The following is an 18,417-nucleotide window of genomic DNA, read 5'->3' on the forward strand; positions in this document are numbered from 1 at the left end:
ATAGAAAGCTATAAGGTTAGTCAAAGAAGACAGAAAGTGATTCCTATTGATAGAAAGCAGATTAGTACTGAAATATTACTTTGAAATATTTCCCTTTCCCAAGTAATTGCAATTCCATTCTGCCAGTATTTAGCTACGTCAGTGTCTGCTCTCAGCACTGATGTGTTGAGGGAAGGGTAGCTGACACCTGAGTGGCTTTTGATATGATCCAACAGATTTCTAAGAGCTATATGCTATCATGCATTAAAGTTGGATTTGAAAATAAGAATCTTAAAATGGAAAAATTTTGGTAAAAATAGATAAAGCTCATTACTACTGAAAAGCAGCATTGTGGTGGAAGTTCTGTAACCAGCTTCTGAATATTAAAGGTCTTTCTGACAGACACCTTGTACATATGGGTAGGACTAGGTTTGAAAAACTGACAGCTCATCACATCAGGACCCCCTTAGTGTGTCACATGGGGCCAGTAACTCCTTGTGTCCAGCTGAAAGAGGTAAAATCTGACTGTTGCTGGTGGATCAGTCTTTTGCTCTTACCAGCTACAGCTTTAGGCTGCTCCAAATCCCTCTCTAATTCAAGTTTGTAATGTAGCTCTGTTTCCACTATTCTTTGGACAGTATCATAAGAACTGCTGTTTTCTATTGAATTAAATATATTTTTGGAAAAAAAAATGCAAGTAGCAATAACATACTTCTGTAAGAGGGGAAGTCACTTGCTGAGTAAGGGGGTGGAAGACAGTCCCTGAGCAATATGAGATATCATCACTGATTTAGGCAGGTGAAAACCTTCTGTGCCTTAGTAATTCCATGAGGAAAATTACAAAAGCAGGAACAATCCCACTTACGAAGCCTTTTGAAGTTCACCCACAGAGAGACATAAATGAAAAGTACTGTTTTGTAAGTACAGTACAACTGGTCAGGCAGAAATTGGATGAGCTGTATTATCAATCTGCTACTGAGTCACAGAACCTCTACTGCAGAAGAAAATAATAAATTTAAGTATGTTCTGTACATCTAGCATCTACTCATAGACTTGTGATTTGCACCCTGATTTACCTCACCTTTAAAAATTGGTGGAGTTCTATAAAGGAAGACCACAGTCACCCCCAGATGACCATGTGCTGCAGTCACTAGAGTGCATTAGCAGTTAGTTTACAAAAAACTATATTTACATTAGTGGAAAAAAAATGAGAAAGAGGAAAAAGCTCTTGCTAAATAAGAATATAATTATCATGATCATAATACAGGATTATCTTTAGAAAAATAATGCACATTGAACAACTACAAATAAATACTGGGTTTACTCTTTTTTCATATTAAGCAATTATTTAATAATCATTTCATATGTTCAGTTTTCTGAACTGTATTGACACCTGAAAATGTGCTAAAACAGCAGTAAAGGGCAAAGAGTTTCAGAATCATGTAAGATATACATTGGAATAGAAAAGAATTCCGTGCATTTTGAGAAAGATAAAATAAAATCCCAATTGCTTATAGGCATATATACCTGATCTAGATTTGACAGACTGTTGGGATCTTGACTGAGAGCTTGGTACTGGCCCCGCAGCCGATCTCCAGCTGCAATCTTCCTGAACTTCTTCAGATCCACAACATATAAGGCACTACAGGTTTAAAAAAAAAAAAAAAAAAAAAAAATTTGTGGCGTTTCACCTTTGTTTTTGATAACATTAATAAGTGTAACCAGAAACCAAGAACTATTCCCATCCTAAAGGAATATCTTTTTTAATTCAGTAGCTGAAGCTACAACAAAGGAATGAGATCAGTATGCCATAGAACTCACACCTCATTCCCCTCGCGCACAGAACCACTACAGGGCAACTGCCTTGGGATGCCTCAGCGCTTGACACCAAGACCCAGACTTCAGTCAGATTCACAAACAGCACAAAGCCATGCCAGGAGCTGCCCCACCTGATATGGTATTTCCTTTTCCCAAGGTGGGAAGCCCAGTACCCCGTCTTCCAGAACCGGTACCCGTCCATTTCCCTGCGGCTGTCGCAGAAGGGAGTGTAGCCATAGGGAGCTCCGTTCAGATCCAGATCTCTCAGTTCTCTTAGGTCACTTCTCACAATCTAAACAAAAAAAGGTTTCTTTTTGAAACTGAATACTGGTTTTAAGTTGTGCCTGTGAGGGTAAGTACTGCAGCAACCATCCCAAGGTTTAATCTGAATGAAAAACCAAAACAAATCAGACACCCTAAACCAGTGTAGTATAACTAAAGTATGCTGCTGGAAGTACATTTACCTAACTGTGGTGCACAGTAAAAAAACCCCAGTGTTTATTCTGTGGCCATCTGTGGGACACATTTAATAAGTAAATTAAATAAAGCAAGCAAAGTATTTTTAAATTTACAGACCAGTGTTTCTGAGCATCTCCCTTCTAAAAGATCCTTCCTATTTGCTTCATTAACTTGGGCAATCCAAAATTAATGCATCATTTGAAAATCTTTCTATTTCATAGTAATGTACTTTTAAAAAGAGGCTATAAGGACATTTTACAGATATCCTTTATTTACTAATCAATCATTCTTCCATCAAAACCCAGTAATTAATTTATCAGTAGCACAAAAGTTTTAGCTGTTTCAGAGTACAGAGAAATCTTTAGCTGGGACAGAGAAGCAGTACTGCCACTGTACCCAGATGAAACTGCAGGGAGTTGCAGTCTGCATGCTACACCTAAATTTAATTTGTTCTTAAGCTCCAGAAAAGGACCAAAATACATAATATTTGTTCTGAGGTTATTAATAACCATGTGATAGACTCTTCAATGTCTCATCTATTTGAGGCAGCATGTTACCTTACAGTATGTTGTACAATGTTAACTTCTGAGTGAAAGATTGCATACAAACTTAAGACCAAAAGAGGCAGGATTCATCTTCACCATCATCACCTCAGCCCCCTTCCATGGAAAATGCCCTTTCACAATCACCTGAGTCTAGGCAATTTAAAAATGCCTTAGGTGAAAGATGCCTTAGGTGTGTGCTTAGATGGCACACACCTCTCCAGGTGCCCTACTCTCTCCATGGGCATTAGAGTCAATTTAGGGCAATTCAGTATCATGAGATTCTTAATTTCTATGTGGCTAAGACAAGTGAAATTATTTAATTTCACATTCTTCAACACTATTGGCTTTGCTCATAAAACTGCAACAGTCTTCCAAGACCAATATCTGAATAAAATGACCACAGGAAACAAAACTGGATCAATTTAAGATCAAATTATTCCCTCAGATGTTTATACAATGTTATTTTTTTCTTACCTGGTCAGCATCAACAAATATGATTTTATCCACAGCCAAAGGGAAAAGAACATCCAAAAAAAGAATTTTGTAGCCCCAGATAATTCTTTGTTTTTCTGTCTGTTGATAAAGCCAGCGGGGCCACTTGTACTGTACTAATTCATACTTAAAACCATACTTTTTAGCCATGTGAGGAATAACCTCCTAGAAGAAGAACCACAACAGCATTAGTTGCACATGTATGTGACACACAAGAACTCAGAAGTAAAAAGAGAGAATGGTGAAACGTGGTTGTATACAGTTTATTGACTGTATAAATTACTATTCTAAAATTCTTCCTTAGTTCTAGCAGTATCCTCAGCTACATAAGTACAAAAAAGTATCTCTTTAAAGCTTATAGAGACTATTGGAAGATAATAAATTATTTGAACTGGGCTGTGTGTTCCAGAAAAGAAGAACCTTACACATAAGACTTGAAAAACTACTGGTACTTAATGCATTCAGAGATACTCTTCAATGGCGAAAATTTAATTTCTATAATTACTCAATTGTAATGAAAAAAAACCACCTACTTAAAATTTTAAAGAAAAAATAATAAAAGGAGGACATTTCTCCTACCTTAAATGTTGGGGAGAGATAGTTTTTCAGAAACCAAAATTTTACTGGTGTTTTTGTATGACGTAGGACAGAAAGCATCATAATTCTGTGGAAATATAAGTCTATAATAAACAAACAAATACATACAGCTCATTAAACTTGAACTGCACCTGGAAGGTGCTAAAGTTTATTAGTATAATTTTCTTTAACTCAGTTTAAGCATAAATATTTGTCTAATTCTAATCAAAAACTTTGAAGGACATGTGATGAGGACTGTTTTGAGATAACTGTTTGATCCAGATTGGCTAAGCGACACTGGAAGAATTTCAGAGGTGGATGTGTTAGCAAGTTTTATTCTAAGAGAGGTACCTGACAAAATTAGCATAATGATGAATACTTTATATTAACTTGGCTACTGAGATAACTTATTTTAGAATCAGTCATAGAATCACTAAGCTTGGAAAAGACCTCTAAGATCAAGTCCAATCATCATTTTAGAAATATACTGGCTGAGTTTAATAGGTTGATAAAATGAAAAACAGTGGAAAAGAGAAAACATAGTTCAAGTTAAGATCCTCTCCAGAAAATCCTTGATAACTATAAAAACCACTATTCTGGGTATAACTTTTTTTTCACTATTGTAGCATTTTTTTGGGGTAACCAGACAGATAAGCAATGCTCATGACCTTACAAGAGGTCAAGTCTACCTTAAAAATCAAGAAATAATACACTTTAAAATAAGGTAAAGAAAGCATGTAAAATGTCTTAAATTTTTTTCTCCTTTAGAATAAACAAGTCTTTCCCTTTATGAAGGTTGTTCTAGGTTGAAGGAGAGAAACACCGACATTCAAATGGCATCAGACTACTAAGAAATAAAAATCAACACATACAAAAGACTAGGTTCCAAATAAATATGCATGAAATAATTGTGAAATTCCATTTTAGGAAAATCACTAGATCTGATACCTGTAGACAGGTCCTCAAAGATATCAGAAAAGAGATGGAGTTGGTGGTGAACAGATCAGGCAATACTCTAAGAACTCCTTCAAAGCAATCATTGCTTACTGAATGAACAAGGAGGTGAGCAAGGCCATATGTGCATACAGTAGGATCCATAATTTGGACTAAAGATAAGTAGACTGTAAATAAACTAAGGTAACCAACTCCAGTGAAGCCACTGCTGTTATGTCTTTTTAAAGAGAGGCTGAACTTTCTCCTTTGTGTTCACACTTTGCACATGCACTCATGAAAGACAGGGAGAACGTATTGCTTTCCTCAAAGAATGATGGTATTTTTGAACATCTGTATGTCGAATCACTTTGTTCTCAAAGATGAATTTGGCCCCCACTGTTTGCAACTTTTCTACGTTTTGACAATTTATTCTTTACACCTTGTTAAAAAAAGTCAGTTTCTTTAAGCTGCTGTATATTAGGATCACTATGAAATTCTCAATTCCCTTTTACCTCTCCTTACCTTAAAAAACGTTCATATAAATGGCCTGAGGCAACTGAAAAAATGTTAAGAGTATCACTTTTCTTTTCCTTCTCTTCTGTTGGAGTATCTTCTGAGATTCTGAGAAAAATGCCCACAATTACTATATAAAGTATACGTTCAAAAAAAAACAGCAGGAAGAAAATACTACTACATTACCATTAAGCTCATGAAGAATCAAAAGTAAGAAAATACACAGAAGAAATACTCGTCCCACAGTAACTAACACACTTACACTCTACTCCTGGTGTACATGCCTATGATAGAAAATCTTTTGGGAGCAACATCTCATATCCAGCAGTCACTCAGACCAAATGATGGCCTAAGTGCAGTCTCCAATATTTTCAATCAAACAGAACCCAAATTTAGCAAGAACTCCATGTTTTATCAAAGCAAAAATCAGAAATAATCACAGCAAAAATATCGTGAGAATTGGTTATTTTTAAAATCAGCAACAGTTATTTTTCAAATTCCATCCATGCACATTCTACATCACAAGAACCAATGCATATTCTTGAGGTGAGGGGTGTCTGCAGGACCCCGTAGATGGCTGAGCTGAACTTATACTCTAAACTGCAGGCTGAGGATAAAATAAAGATGGCCACAATGGGCCAAACCACACATTTAAGCCCAGTTCTTCTTGTCAGCAGTGGTCTACAGCAAAGGGCAGGGCTGAGGGGTGGCAGCCCTTCCCAGAACACTCTTGTAATGTTCACTGGTCTGTGGTGATGGGATTTCCCAAATGTTTATAGCAACAGTGACTGAATTCTTCCTTAAATATGTCCAATTACCCTCCCTATAAACTACCCTGTATCTTTGAGCTACGTTGTTCAGAGGTTTTCTGTTTCTGCTGCACAACATTCTTTGCTTGCCTTGACTACCAAACTCTGCCAGGAGTTTTTCAACCACGTGCCCCTTCCAACACACACAGCTGAGGACGGTGGCTGCAGCCTCCCTCACAGCACTGCAAAGGCTGCCTTAGACAAACTGGTCACAGTACAGCTTCATTTTCCTAGACATTCACCTCCATTTTAAAAATCTTTACTTCTTTTTGAGATGAGTCAATCTTCACAAACTTGGCTTGTGTGAGTCACTCATTAATTTTTCTTCTGACTTGATCCCTTTTAAAAGTATAAAAATAAGTATCCCTCATAATCTTTAAGAACAAATAAGACAAGTCTCAGATCTCCAAAATATTTAAAAGACTTCACATGACTAATAGAAAGCTGAAATCCCAGAAGGCTGCCATGTGTGCAAGTGGTGTGAATAATCTTTCAAGAACCCCATGTTCTCTTCACTCACCAATGGTAAGAGGAGAGCACAGTCATGCCTGGTCAGGGGACACCAGTGGAGCAGCACTGACTGCATGGTGTGGCATCTCTAGAGAAGACAACCCCACAACTAGCACCGAGTTCTCACAGGCTAAAAGAGACTGCAGTTCACAGTTCCAGGCAGTCTGCCTTCTTTTTTTTCTGGTAAGTTCCTTATACGTAGGGATAGCAGGACTGAAAAAATGTGACCATCACCACATGTGACTACAAAGACAGATATGAAGAAAGAAATCCCTTTTTTACAGAAGGCAGAGATATTCCAAACTCCACAAGCTGCTCTAAAGATGGCTGGGTTAACCTGTTCACATGGTTTTCCCATGTCAGTTGGAGATGGGCACTTTGGTTATGAAAGAATTTGGTCAAAGTGGTATGCACATGAATCCCATGTCAGAGCACGTGGATTCCTGTAAGGACCAGTCTGCTGGCAGGACACACTTTCATTCTGGACTATCAAAGAAGAAGGACATTTCACAAGTTCAGATATCAAGAAGCTGACAGACAAATGGCAGGCCTCAAATCATTCCTCTGGACCACAACCTCAAAACAGTGGGAAAAGCAAAGAAATGTTATTGGGTGAGGGGCTCCAATAGCCCAGCCAAGCTCTGAGCCTGGTACACTTTGATGATACATCCCACTATAGAAAAAGCCAAGACCTGGAAGACTGTGAGATCTCAGGCCTTGTAACTTTCTTAGAGGGAGCTAAAATTTTGATCACCGAACACATATCCTTTGATGCAGCCAATTATAAGTGGAAAGCCTGAAGCTGATGAAAGATTCCTTCAACTAATGTCATTCTGCAAAAGAGGTCATCTTTGTGCAGAAATGTGGGTCCACTTCCCTGACTTGTGGCTTCAGGAATAAATTTTTGAGAGTTCTAGTACAGTAGTCTGGAAGGGTTTCTGAATCTAGTCACAGTAAAATGATCTGATGATAAATGGTGATAAACATAAAATCAGTAACAGACTCAATAAAATGTGTAGGTACTTGAGATAAAAGAAGTCTTGTCAGTAGAAATGATAAAGCTGAAACAGAAGCCAGTCCCAGACGTACCAAGAAAAGTGTGTGCTGAGGATTAATTGGTATCAACTGTTTACCAGAACTGCTGTATGTTTTATCTTGTCAGTCCTCGTGACTGACAGCTATTGCCAAGGCTACTGAAAATGCAAGGAAACCTTTTGAGTCTCACAGCAGTTGTTTGGGGCCAGAAAGACTTTAGTGGTACAGAGAAAACAGTAACAAAAGCGCCATTCCCCTTCAGTCCCTCACAGGGACATTATCCCTTTCTTACTAGCTGAATTATAGTCCAAAGATCTTCTCCTGAACAATGGAGAAACCGAACATTACCTCTACAGTAAAACCTGAACACTTAAAGGGACTTCTGGACAAAGCCACTGCAATTTCTTGTTCCATAGATCAAAGGGATCCACAATTACTTGTATGGGGTTGCTTAGGCAGTCCAGTCATTACCCCTGAATGGGCTGTTGAGGAGGCACTGCCGCCTGCTCCTTGCCTTTGCCTTTACACAGCCCTGGCAGCTTAACTCTTGGTGGCACACTTCAGAGAAAACCTGGACTGGGGATCACAGACCAAACATGAGTGCTTCCTACCCAGTGGATGGAGCCAGGTATGGCAACAATGTGTTGCAAATGAAGTCCATCCTCCCCAACAGCCTGGAAGATCTCGAAGAGGATTTGTCACCACCTCAGAAGAGTGGATCAATATATTGTGTAACCAGCTTGCCACATTAAAGACTCAAGCTCATTCTTCTCTGAGATTAAGAAATCAAATAATTGGGAGTTCAGTAAGTACTGTTGCCAGCACCCCAATTTTCACACTTGAGAACATTATCTTTTTGAGATGTTTATTGTGAGAAAGGTCTCTGAAGTGTTAAAAGAAAAGAGTCCTTGGAGAGCATCCTGGCCACTATTTTCCACAACATGTTGGTCAATGGTCATCAGATTTAAACGCTCTTGAAAGGACAATTAAAATGTCCTGGAAACTGATACAACACCCCATGTTCTGATCCACAGCACTTACATACAAGTCTATTAAAAAAAACTTAAAACTATTTTTCTAAGTAAAGATGAAACAATCTTTTTTGCCTTTATCTCATTCTAAAAAAAAAGAACAATTTAATAGGAATTTGTATCTTATTAATAAAAACTAAATTCAAAATAAAAAAAGCCTGATCCATACACCATCTACAGAAAACATCATTATGAGCATTATTCTGAGCAGCTGAAACCAAAATTTTACAATGATATACAGCAAATTAGAAATACTACAATGTTATTAGCCCCAAATGCAAGGCCTGAAATGTTTATTATAATTTATAGAATTCAAACTTTAAAGTAATATTTTTTTGTATTGTATTATTGACAAGTACAAAAACACTTCTTGAGCTTTAATAAATTATGTCTAGCAGCATCACAGCCTGCTTTTTGATGTTCAGTTTGATACATATGAGGATTGCTGGCTGAGATTTTCATACTGAGATTGATTCCTTGCCACAACAAAACAAAAATAATGCCAATGGAGACAATGAACAGGAACCAGATATGCAAAGGAGGGATGAAAAAGGAAATAAACAATGAGATGCCCAAGACATTCTAGCTTGTCTTCCTTCCCTTTTATTTACATTATAAATCCCTTGGGGAGTCTTTTTATTTGTTTGTATCACTATGAAGTAAGAAACATGTACTTGCTCTGAGTAATAAACAACATGTCCTGGCATGGTTAAAGTATAAGCAAACTCTGCATTACCTTGCAACTGATTCCTGATTTCCTTTTTTTCCTGTTGCGCCATCAGTGAGAAGCTCTTCATTCATTTTATCAGGCTTTTTCTGTACCTAGTCATTAAAATAGATGTATTTGTGCAATTTGGGAAGTTGGTTGATAATTACTACTTCAGTTGTGATATCTGACTATGGTGTATTTACCAGCTAGAGCCGGACCAACAACATCTTACTGACTTCTACCTCAGTAAAATACTGAACTGCATTAAACTGAACAATAAAAAGGTAATTTCATACTTTTAAGCTATGTACAGAACATATTGTAATAAGAAGAAAAGTAATCATGAAAAATTACATGGTGAGTAATAAATCAAACACCCCCCTCAAGCCCTCTGTACTTCTTTATGCAAACAGTAACTACAAGTGTGAGGAATCATCTCTCATTTTCTTGCCTCATGAGTCTGTGATCCAGGGATTAGCTGTTGGAAGAAGGGCAGCAGGGTGTCTGTCACACCATGCATGGAACTGACCTGAAAGCAAACTGTGATTCCCATGAGCCCTTCACAAGGAGGAAGCAACAAATGCCTTGCCAAAACATAAGCTCTCCCAGCCAGCTTAAGCAAACTCTGCTGTCTTACCCAAACGCTTAATAAAGGCTCCATATTAATTTTGTTTCCTGACCTCAGTTGCCTTGAATTGTTTTTGAAACCCCAATGGTTTCTAAAACACTAAGTTTTTGAACATAGTCAGTTATAAATGTATTAGTTTCACATGTTAAATTGCTGGGCTAATGTTTGCAGATTTCTGTGGACACTAAATCATAGGTCTTTTTAGCTCATGCTTCTGAGGCCACACCCTGGGTACTGCTGAAGTGATTCTACCACTCCAATGACAGAGCTTACATATTCTGGTTATGAGTTTACTACATACTACCTTTCACACAGACCCATTTTCCTATTTTGACCCAAATGGCACCTTTTAACCTTTGTCTGTGGTTTAAAAAGGCAGGCTCATCATGCTCCAGAGCTTTACACATTTTCTCCAGGTTCTGGAAACTTTAAGTTACAGGACTGATAAATCTGGTTCTAAAAAATACTCATAAACGTGGTTCTAAAAATTTCTTTTGTACTTGTCTTTATACTGTTCTCTCTCCTTCTCAATGTCTACAATTAGGATACAATGTACCAATGACACCTGCACAACATGTTATTCACAAAACAGTGGAAAACACGACACTGTGAGGTTCTTTCTCCTTAATATAATTCCTGTTTCATGATCTTTTTGATACATCATTAAGAATGAAAGCAACAATTTCATTTACACAAATCTGGTAGCTTAGGGTAGAATTCAACATACCTAATTTTAACTTCCACTCTGATACCTGGACTTCATGTAAAAACCCTCCCCAGTCACAGGAGGAGAGAACTGGCTGTCTCAAGAGGTGGACATCTCCTTGATTTAAACACACCCATGAGGGGGGTTGAGCAGCCCTTTGGACTCTCTCTCACTCTGCTATGCAGAGAGGGAGCTTAAGGCACCTCGACTACACTGGTAGGCACCTTAAGCTTGATGAGATAAAGCCCATCTGTGTTACACACACGGATGTGTTATTGTAACAGCTATTTACCAATCTCCCATGCAATTAGTATAGCCTGATTGGATCAAATTATCTACATTAAATTGCACACCCTCTTCTATTTCATTATACAAAATCAAAATTATATGTTTCAGTATACATTTTTCAATTAAATATAGCCTAGGCTATATTAGTCAGCATTAGTCATTTCACATAAGGAAGCACTGCAGACAAAAAAATAGTCATCTCTTTACATACTTGGACTTTGATAATTTTGCTTCTGAAGTTGTTCAATACCACGATAACATCTGTCAGGTCAGCCACAGAATCTGTTCCTTCATGGCTGTAAGAAGAAAAAAAAAAAACAAACCACATTAAAATGTACTGGCTCATTAAAACATGCATTAATTATGTTTAATTAGAGTATAAAGGTTGAGAATTGCTGGTATTTCTAGAAACAAAATTTCTTCACTTGCACCTAATTATATCTGAACTTCAGAAACTTTATAAGTTTTATTCATCACTAGATGTTGTGCACTGTGGTAGCCCTCACCTCTTAATTTGGATTTTCACAGGAAATTTTATCAAACCATGGAAAAATGCACCAACCTAGAGCTGAATATGTTATGTGATATACAGGTATATATTATCCCTGGGGGTCTTTAAGGCCAGGCTGGATGAGGCTCTGGGCAGCCTGATCTAGTGGGAGGTGTCCCTGCTCATGGCAGAGGGGTTGGAACTGGGTGACCCTTGTGGTCCCTTCCAGCCCTGACAGATTCTGATCTGTTTTAGCAGAGGACTTTAGAGCCCTAATGGCTCAATGGTTGGACTTGATGATCTTGGAGGTCCCTTCCAACCTAAAGGATTCTATGATTATATTCAAATACTGAACTACATTTTATTTTTCAAATATGGGAAACATCTTAGAAATTGCTGTATGACAGAATTACATGTACTTTTAAAATAAATCTGCTTTAAAAAGTCTAGGGAAAGCTTCATCATAGTTCTGAGGTAGTAAAGACTGGCTTTCAACTGGTTGGCTCTGGTCACTAAAGACATGGCTGTGTGAGGCCCCACATGAACATCTGACCTAATGAACATCACTTCAAAGCCATTCAGGCATCTTAAAAAACCTACTGCTGTGCACTAAGTAACAAGTATGAAAAATGCTGTTGTCACCCTGATACAATGTAATAACATCATTCTCAACTTTTACAGCTTTCATACCTCAATAGCCCACACCTTTTTCCTTCAATCCTCTCAGTCTAACAGCATTATGTAGTTTCTTCTTGCTAAGGCTACGCACACAAAAAATTGGTTTAAGAAAGTAGCCTGCTACCCCTTAGGCTTGATTGTTTCTTTGATTAGAAAACAGAAATATTTAAAACTTGTTTCAATCTGTTTCATACTACTTAACTATATAAAACCCTGTCATTTTTAGATATCTGTTTTTTCTATTTAATACATTTCTGTAAAAAGTCTGTGATTACTAAGTTGTGTAGAGGTTGCTGGTTCTTGCACAAAACAATATGCAGGATTATCTTGATTTTTCCTCTCTGATTTGGTTTCATTTTCACACTTTTAAAATACTGTATAGATGAACACTCAGCCAAGAACGCTCTTTATCACAGGAATGGATATACAGTATTCAACATAAAAGGGCACAGACCTCCATTTTAAATAAAGTGTGTAATTAAAAATCTCTAAAATAGTAGAACTAGAGCCCAACACAAACTGCTGAGAGCAGAAATGTCAGCAGCTGGCATTTTTGCACTCAGTTCTTATACAATTAAAATTTTCTGTTATTCACTCAGTTATCTCAAAACCTCTGTATTATGAATTCTGTAGCTAGCTCTGCTGATGAAGATGATTCTTCATAGTCCTCACAATATTCCCAAGAAGTGTTTGGTTTGGCTCTAAACGTAGCATCATCGATTTCTCTCCCTTAGTCTCTTTGTGGATCTCTCACTGTCAGCTCCACCTCTACTGAGTGGCAGCTGCTTTACTCTGCACAGCACTCGGCGTGGTGAATTTCTGCCCCAGTATGAACTACCTACTGAAAATGGTGTTAGCCACCATTTGTGACCTTGGACATTTAATGCCGGTCTCAAGATCCAATTTACCTGTTTCTCCAGATACAACTTTGTACACTTCCTACTATTATACTACAGTGATTAATTTTCCTCCTAGAGTATTTCATTAAATTCCTGGTCACCCAGCTATGTGATCAATGGCTACTTAGACTAGGATATTCACTTGGTTTTAGGTAGGTGTGTCTCTGAAAGAAAACTGAGTCCACCACACTGTTCTCCAATTTTAAATCAGTGTGCTGAATCTTACACAGGACCTCTCATCTTCTCTTTGCCTCTGTGCATATGATATTCAGCAGGCTGTAATTTTATTAGTATAACACATGCACATTTCCCTTAATAAAACAAACAAGGATTTTGTGTTTTGTTCAAAAGGTACTGAATGCTTTTAGTGTAACTTGGTCTGTAAACTCATTGAAAATAGGCACAACTTCCTTTTCAAATCCAAGTAAAACATCCTGCATACTGACAGCATTATTAAATATTTAACAGTAACTACTTTATTGTGATATAAAATATTGTGATATATTGTGATACAAAACCAAATATGTTCAGCAGACTATTTACATCACAGCTTCAAAATGTTTCAAAATACCTACCTACTTTTAACACAAATACAAATAAACCTCAATATAATATAAACTGTGATGTCCATATGGAGAAGAAAAGTACCCAAGTTCAACAAATTAAGACCCTTTAAAATCTCAAAACAAAATAACAAAAAACTCCTTGCCCGAATTATAGAAGACAAAACTTTCAGCGAAGCACCTTGCACAGCATCAAAATATATTATATTTACCTGCCTTTCTAAAAATAAAATATTCAGCAGTTTTTACATATACATATCTTCAGTTATAAACTATTTTCTGCACTCATAGCTTGCAATACCTACCTGTTTTCATACCACTACCACAGAATCAGAATTCCAGCAATAAGCAGTGCTCAGACTTGCTGAGTACACCAATTCTCATATTCCTAATGTTCATAGTAATTTACCACTAATAATAATTTTTTTTTTACAAATGTGACTGCTTCAAAATAATTATCCTTGTTAAAAGCAGTTGAGGAAAACAATAAAAGCTTATTTCCAAAAGCTGTGTACTTACACAAGGTAGATATAAATTCCTTGTATGTGCATTAGATGCTACTATGAGAGAAACAAATTCACACTGAGGTGTAAAACATGCTGTAAACTCAAAATCTTCTATTCCTCCTAAAACTCCTATTATACTGTACAGGCCCGTGCTTCAAGGATGGAGAATATCCTGCCATGCCTCTTGGAAAAATTCCACCCTGTCAAGCAGTTGCTTGAGTTCTGATAGCAATTTGATACAATTAATACTGATTATCAGTATAAAAAATTTCAAAGATCCTGGCATAGCCTCCCAACCATACTTCAGATGTTGTACTCTAAACCTATGACTTGTAATAATTAAATGAAATAAATATTATTGTTTATATTCCTCATTAAGTATTAATTTTTACATAACTTAGCTGAGTTCAATTAAGTTCACTTGGATTACTTCATGGTGAAAATCAGTAATCTTAAAAAATGGCAGATAATTTAAGTTTCCTTTGATCCAGCCTAGAACCACTGAAGTGGTTTTGTTTCATTTTTTAATAAAACTACAGCTCATTACAGTATTTTTTTTAACAATGCTTTCATAAATCACTTTATATAGCTTAAGAGCTGGAAGTTAAATTAACCAAATTATATAGCTACAGTTGGTGGAGATTAAGTGAACTTCTTAGGACAACGACTATGATTTTTAGCCTTTTCAACAGATTGTGAGTGGTTTCTGAAAAAAAAAAACAAACCTGAAAATTACAAACAAATAGAATGAACCTAATCATAGACCTATAGAGTGGTTTGGGTTGGAAGGGACCTTAAACATCATCTAGTTCCAACCCTCTGCCATGGGCTGGGACACCTCCCACTAGATCAGGTTGCTCAAGGCCCCATCCAAACTGGCTTATTATGCATTAACACATCCAAATGTCTTCAGGAACACAGGGAGCAATCAGACAACAACTTACACTATTGAGAAATAAGGCCTCTCTCATAACTTTTAAATAACTTGCTTCTTGTTAATCTTGCTTATTTTCTTCAGGAGTGTCAGATTTTTCAAACTATGTTGCACTTTCAGATTAATTTGTTTCCAAAAGATGGATTCCTACTTACGAGAAAACCTGATAAATCTCTTCAGATCTTCCTTTACGCAGTCGCAGTGTCCAAGCTCCTGGATTTGCTTTCAGCTGAAAATACCCCTAAGAAAAACAGGAAAGAAAATCATGTGTTCTGTCAGCATTTCAGAATCAACCATGTACACAAACAAACATCAGTCATCCAACAGTTGGTACTGAGACGAGGTTAGCAACCACGACCTACTGTCAAACTAGGCCTGAAAGTAATACAGCAGTGATGCAACCAAGCATCACTTCTCATGGATGTCCACATCTAATGCCTTCCAGTGCTCCTTCTGTTTCTAGCTGAATTTGATCTGTATACAAAATCCCCACATAGAACAGTAAGTAAGTAAGCAGGAAAGAAATAAATTTCTAAACTGACAAGCTGTTTTGAAACTTAAAACTTTTGTCTGGAACAACTTTCCAAGTCAACACAGCTCCTTCCCAACTTAGGAGCACTTCATACAGCTTTCACTAAGTGAAAGCCAGATGAAGTAAATTCTGGGATGCGAAGAATCAGAAGTTTCATCATGTTGAACATCATCTACTGCTGAGTAAAAACAGAAGATTCACAGTTTATTAAGAATTTTATGCCCTGTGGTACAGTATTTATAAAGAATAGAGAACAGCAGATGTGTAACTGATCTTAGGCATCAAAAGAAATCTTTTTTCCTTATCAAATTACCTTAGTCAATAGAAAACAAATCTTTTGCTTTAGAAATCACAAGATCTTCTGCTCTACAGCCTGCTAAAACCAAACGTAATTACTTCAGATGACCAGAGGAATTCTCAGGTGTGGATTTGTCCCACAGAGGCTTTAAGCACCTAACTGAAGCATCTAAATTCGGAAAATTCTTTTGCCTGAATCATTATGCAACAAAAATGATTACTTCAATTAGAATGTGACTCACACCTTACAGTTTTTGGTGGAATCTCCATCTGAATACAACTACCTCCTACCATCTAAGGCAATTAGATGCCCAGTCTAGGTACTTCAGATGAGGATCTAAAATTAGGCTATATCAAAACCTATAGTGGATCAAGGAGGAGGGGGAGAAAGCTCAGAAAATCAGAAATGCACATCATCTTTTGTAGATGGTCTCAACTGCAGGATACTCCTCTTACTTTACGTATTACAAAGCTTGCAACACAGATAAATGGATTTAAAGAACATTCTCATAAAGAATTCTCATGGAGATTGTGTGATTGTAATGACTATTTCTGTACTTAACACTTACCAGGTTGGCCATGACAATAGTATCGACCATGACAGGATTATTCTTTGTGCCCAGAGTGAACTGTAACCCTCGAGGAGGTTGTCCTGTTGTCACATCAAAGCAATGTCCTTCAAGCAATATATATTCCAGTTCATATTCTGCTGTAACTGCCCCTTTTATCTGTGGAAGGAACATTTCATCAATAAATTATGTCATTTACCTATGGGGGGAAAAAACAACATACTACAACAACAAACATCTGTGGGATTTACCTCACCCAAACTCAACTCTTTTAAAAAAAAAAAACAAAAAAAACAGGTATCCAAGGTAAAGAGGATGTCTGGAGAGATCTTATCTCTACTGACTGTTGAGGAAGCTGAGGCATCTCAACTCTGGTAAGGTAAATCCCAACCTCTATCTTCCACAATACACCTTCCCAATACACAGCTTCGGTGGACCAAACACCCTGGATATTTTGTGTAGGTTTAGTGACTGAAACAAATGTAGTGAATTTGGAGCTGAGGGAGTAAAAAATTTTTAAAACTGTGAACTAAAAATCATGTCATATATTTTAATCTATATTAATGAACAGCAATATATTCAGGTCTGTTTGAAGATTTACCCAGGTTAAACCCATTACTTCAAGAAATATTTACAAAATAAAGAGATATAGAAAACTATCACACAGAATCCCTTAATTGCTTTACTTTTATCTAAAAAAGAAAAAAAAAAGGCATATTTCCATAACCATTATAAAGCTCAACACAACAGATAAATGGCTTTTACTTGTATTCTGCATTCTGATATTTTTCTATTTCTTTCCTTTCTTTTTAAAGTTTTTAAAGTAAGAGAGAAGGTGAAAAAAAGATTATGAAAATGAAAATGGTAAAATACAGACCAAATAAATAATTACCACAGAAAGCATTTCTGAAACACAAGAGATAAAACTCCCACAAGATTTCTGTTTTCTTTCTGAGGTAGAAGGTCCAACGCAAATCTTACAGTGTTTGCAAACTATTACTTACATCCTGTAAACGAATGTTATCAAGATCACAAGAACTGTTTACTGCTTCAACCAACCAGCTTTCAGGAGTGATCATGTTTAGAGTCAAAAGGGGTGATTCTGGCAATTCTAGGAATTTTGCCACAGGTTCAGAAGGAAGATGCTTGTTGATCCCATAAGTTAATTCTGGTTCCAGAACAAAACGATAGAAGCTGTTGAAAAAGAAGCATTAAAAAAAAATCCCACATTTACCAAAGCATAAAGTTCCAAACATGAATTTCTTACAGAACACAAACATAGCGAATGTTAACCAAATTAATCATATTTGAAGGCTCAGTAGCTCACTGTTCTTTTGGAACAATGTCAGGCAATACCTACAGCATCTCAAATAGATCCATGTTCATCTACCAGCCCATTACCTTTTGGTAATTTTTTGCTGTGAAAAAGTGTAGCTCCCATTAACATTCTTAATGGCTAGGAGTGTGAATACTCAAGAGATGTGTCTGAACATTTTGACTATGAACAGTCTTGAATTCTCAGAATCTGTATCACTAAACTAAGCAGGAGGACTAATCTCTGCTCAAAGAAAATAGTCTTTGGGAACAGCTCCTGACACCAGCAGCGGCAAAGACAGAGAGCAAAAGGAAAGAAAAGTCTTTATTCCTCTCCAACTCTGACTCCATTCATTCATAAAATCATAGAATTGTTTAGGTTGGAAAGACCTTTAAGATCATCAAGTCCAACCATCACCTAACGCTAAAAAGTCCACTGCTAAACCACGTCCCCAAGCACGATACCTACAGGACTGTTAAACGAGTCCAGGGATGGGGATTCTCCGCTTCCCTGGGCAGCCCGCTCCAGTGCTTGGCAACCCTTTCTATGAGAAATTTTTCCTAATAACCAACCTAAACCTCCCTGGAGCAACTTAAGCCTATT

General features: G+C 37.0%; 1 protein-coding gene across 1 annotated transcript in view; it reads right to left on the reverse strand.

The window, feature by feature from the left end:
* Window positions 1–536: 536 nt before the first annotated feature.
* LOC103777589 (UDP-glucose:glycoprotein glucosyltransferase 2-like) overlaps window positions 537–18,417 on the reverse strand; it is a gene marked incomplete at both ends in the record, with an annotated part of 47,150 nt that continues 29,269 nt past the window's right edge. Inside the window, 11 exons of the mRNA XM_008945151.1 lie at window positions 537–638; window positions 1,491–1,621; window positions 1,929–2,089; window positions 3,276–3,458; window positions 3,873–3,957; window positions 5,325–5,423; window positions 9,437–9,522; window positions 11,243–11,327; window positions 15,257–15,342; window positions 16,500–16,658; window positions 17,504–17,693. Coding sequence (XP_008943399.1) covers window positions 537–638; window positions 1,491–1,621; window positions 1,929–2,089; window positions 3,276–3,458; window positions 3,873–3,957; window positions 5,325–5,423; window positions 9,437–9,522; window positions 11,243–11,327; window positions 15,257–15,342; window positions 16,500–16,658; window positions 17,504–17,693 — 1,367 coding nt within the window. The remainder of the gene's footprint in view (window positions 639–1,490; window positions 1,622–1,928; window positions 2,090–3,275; window positions 3,459–3,872; window positions 3,958–5,324; window positions 5,424–9,436; window positions 9,523–11,242; window positions 11,328–15,256; window positions 15,343–16,499; window positions 16,659–17,503; window positions 17,694–18,417) is intronic.

This window comes from Merops nubicus, unplaced genomic scaffold (genome assembly GCF_000691845.1).
Source record: "Merops nubicus isolate BGI_N331 unplaced genomic scaffold, ASM69184v1 scaffold6710, whole genome shotgun sequence".
Classification (NCBI taxonomy): domain Eukaryota; kingdom Metazoa; phylum Chordata; class Aves; order Coraciiformes; family Meropidae; genus Merops; species Merops nubicus.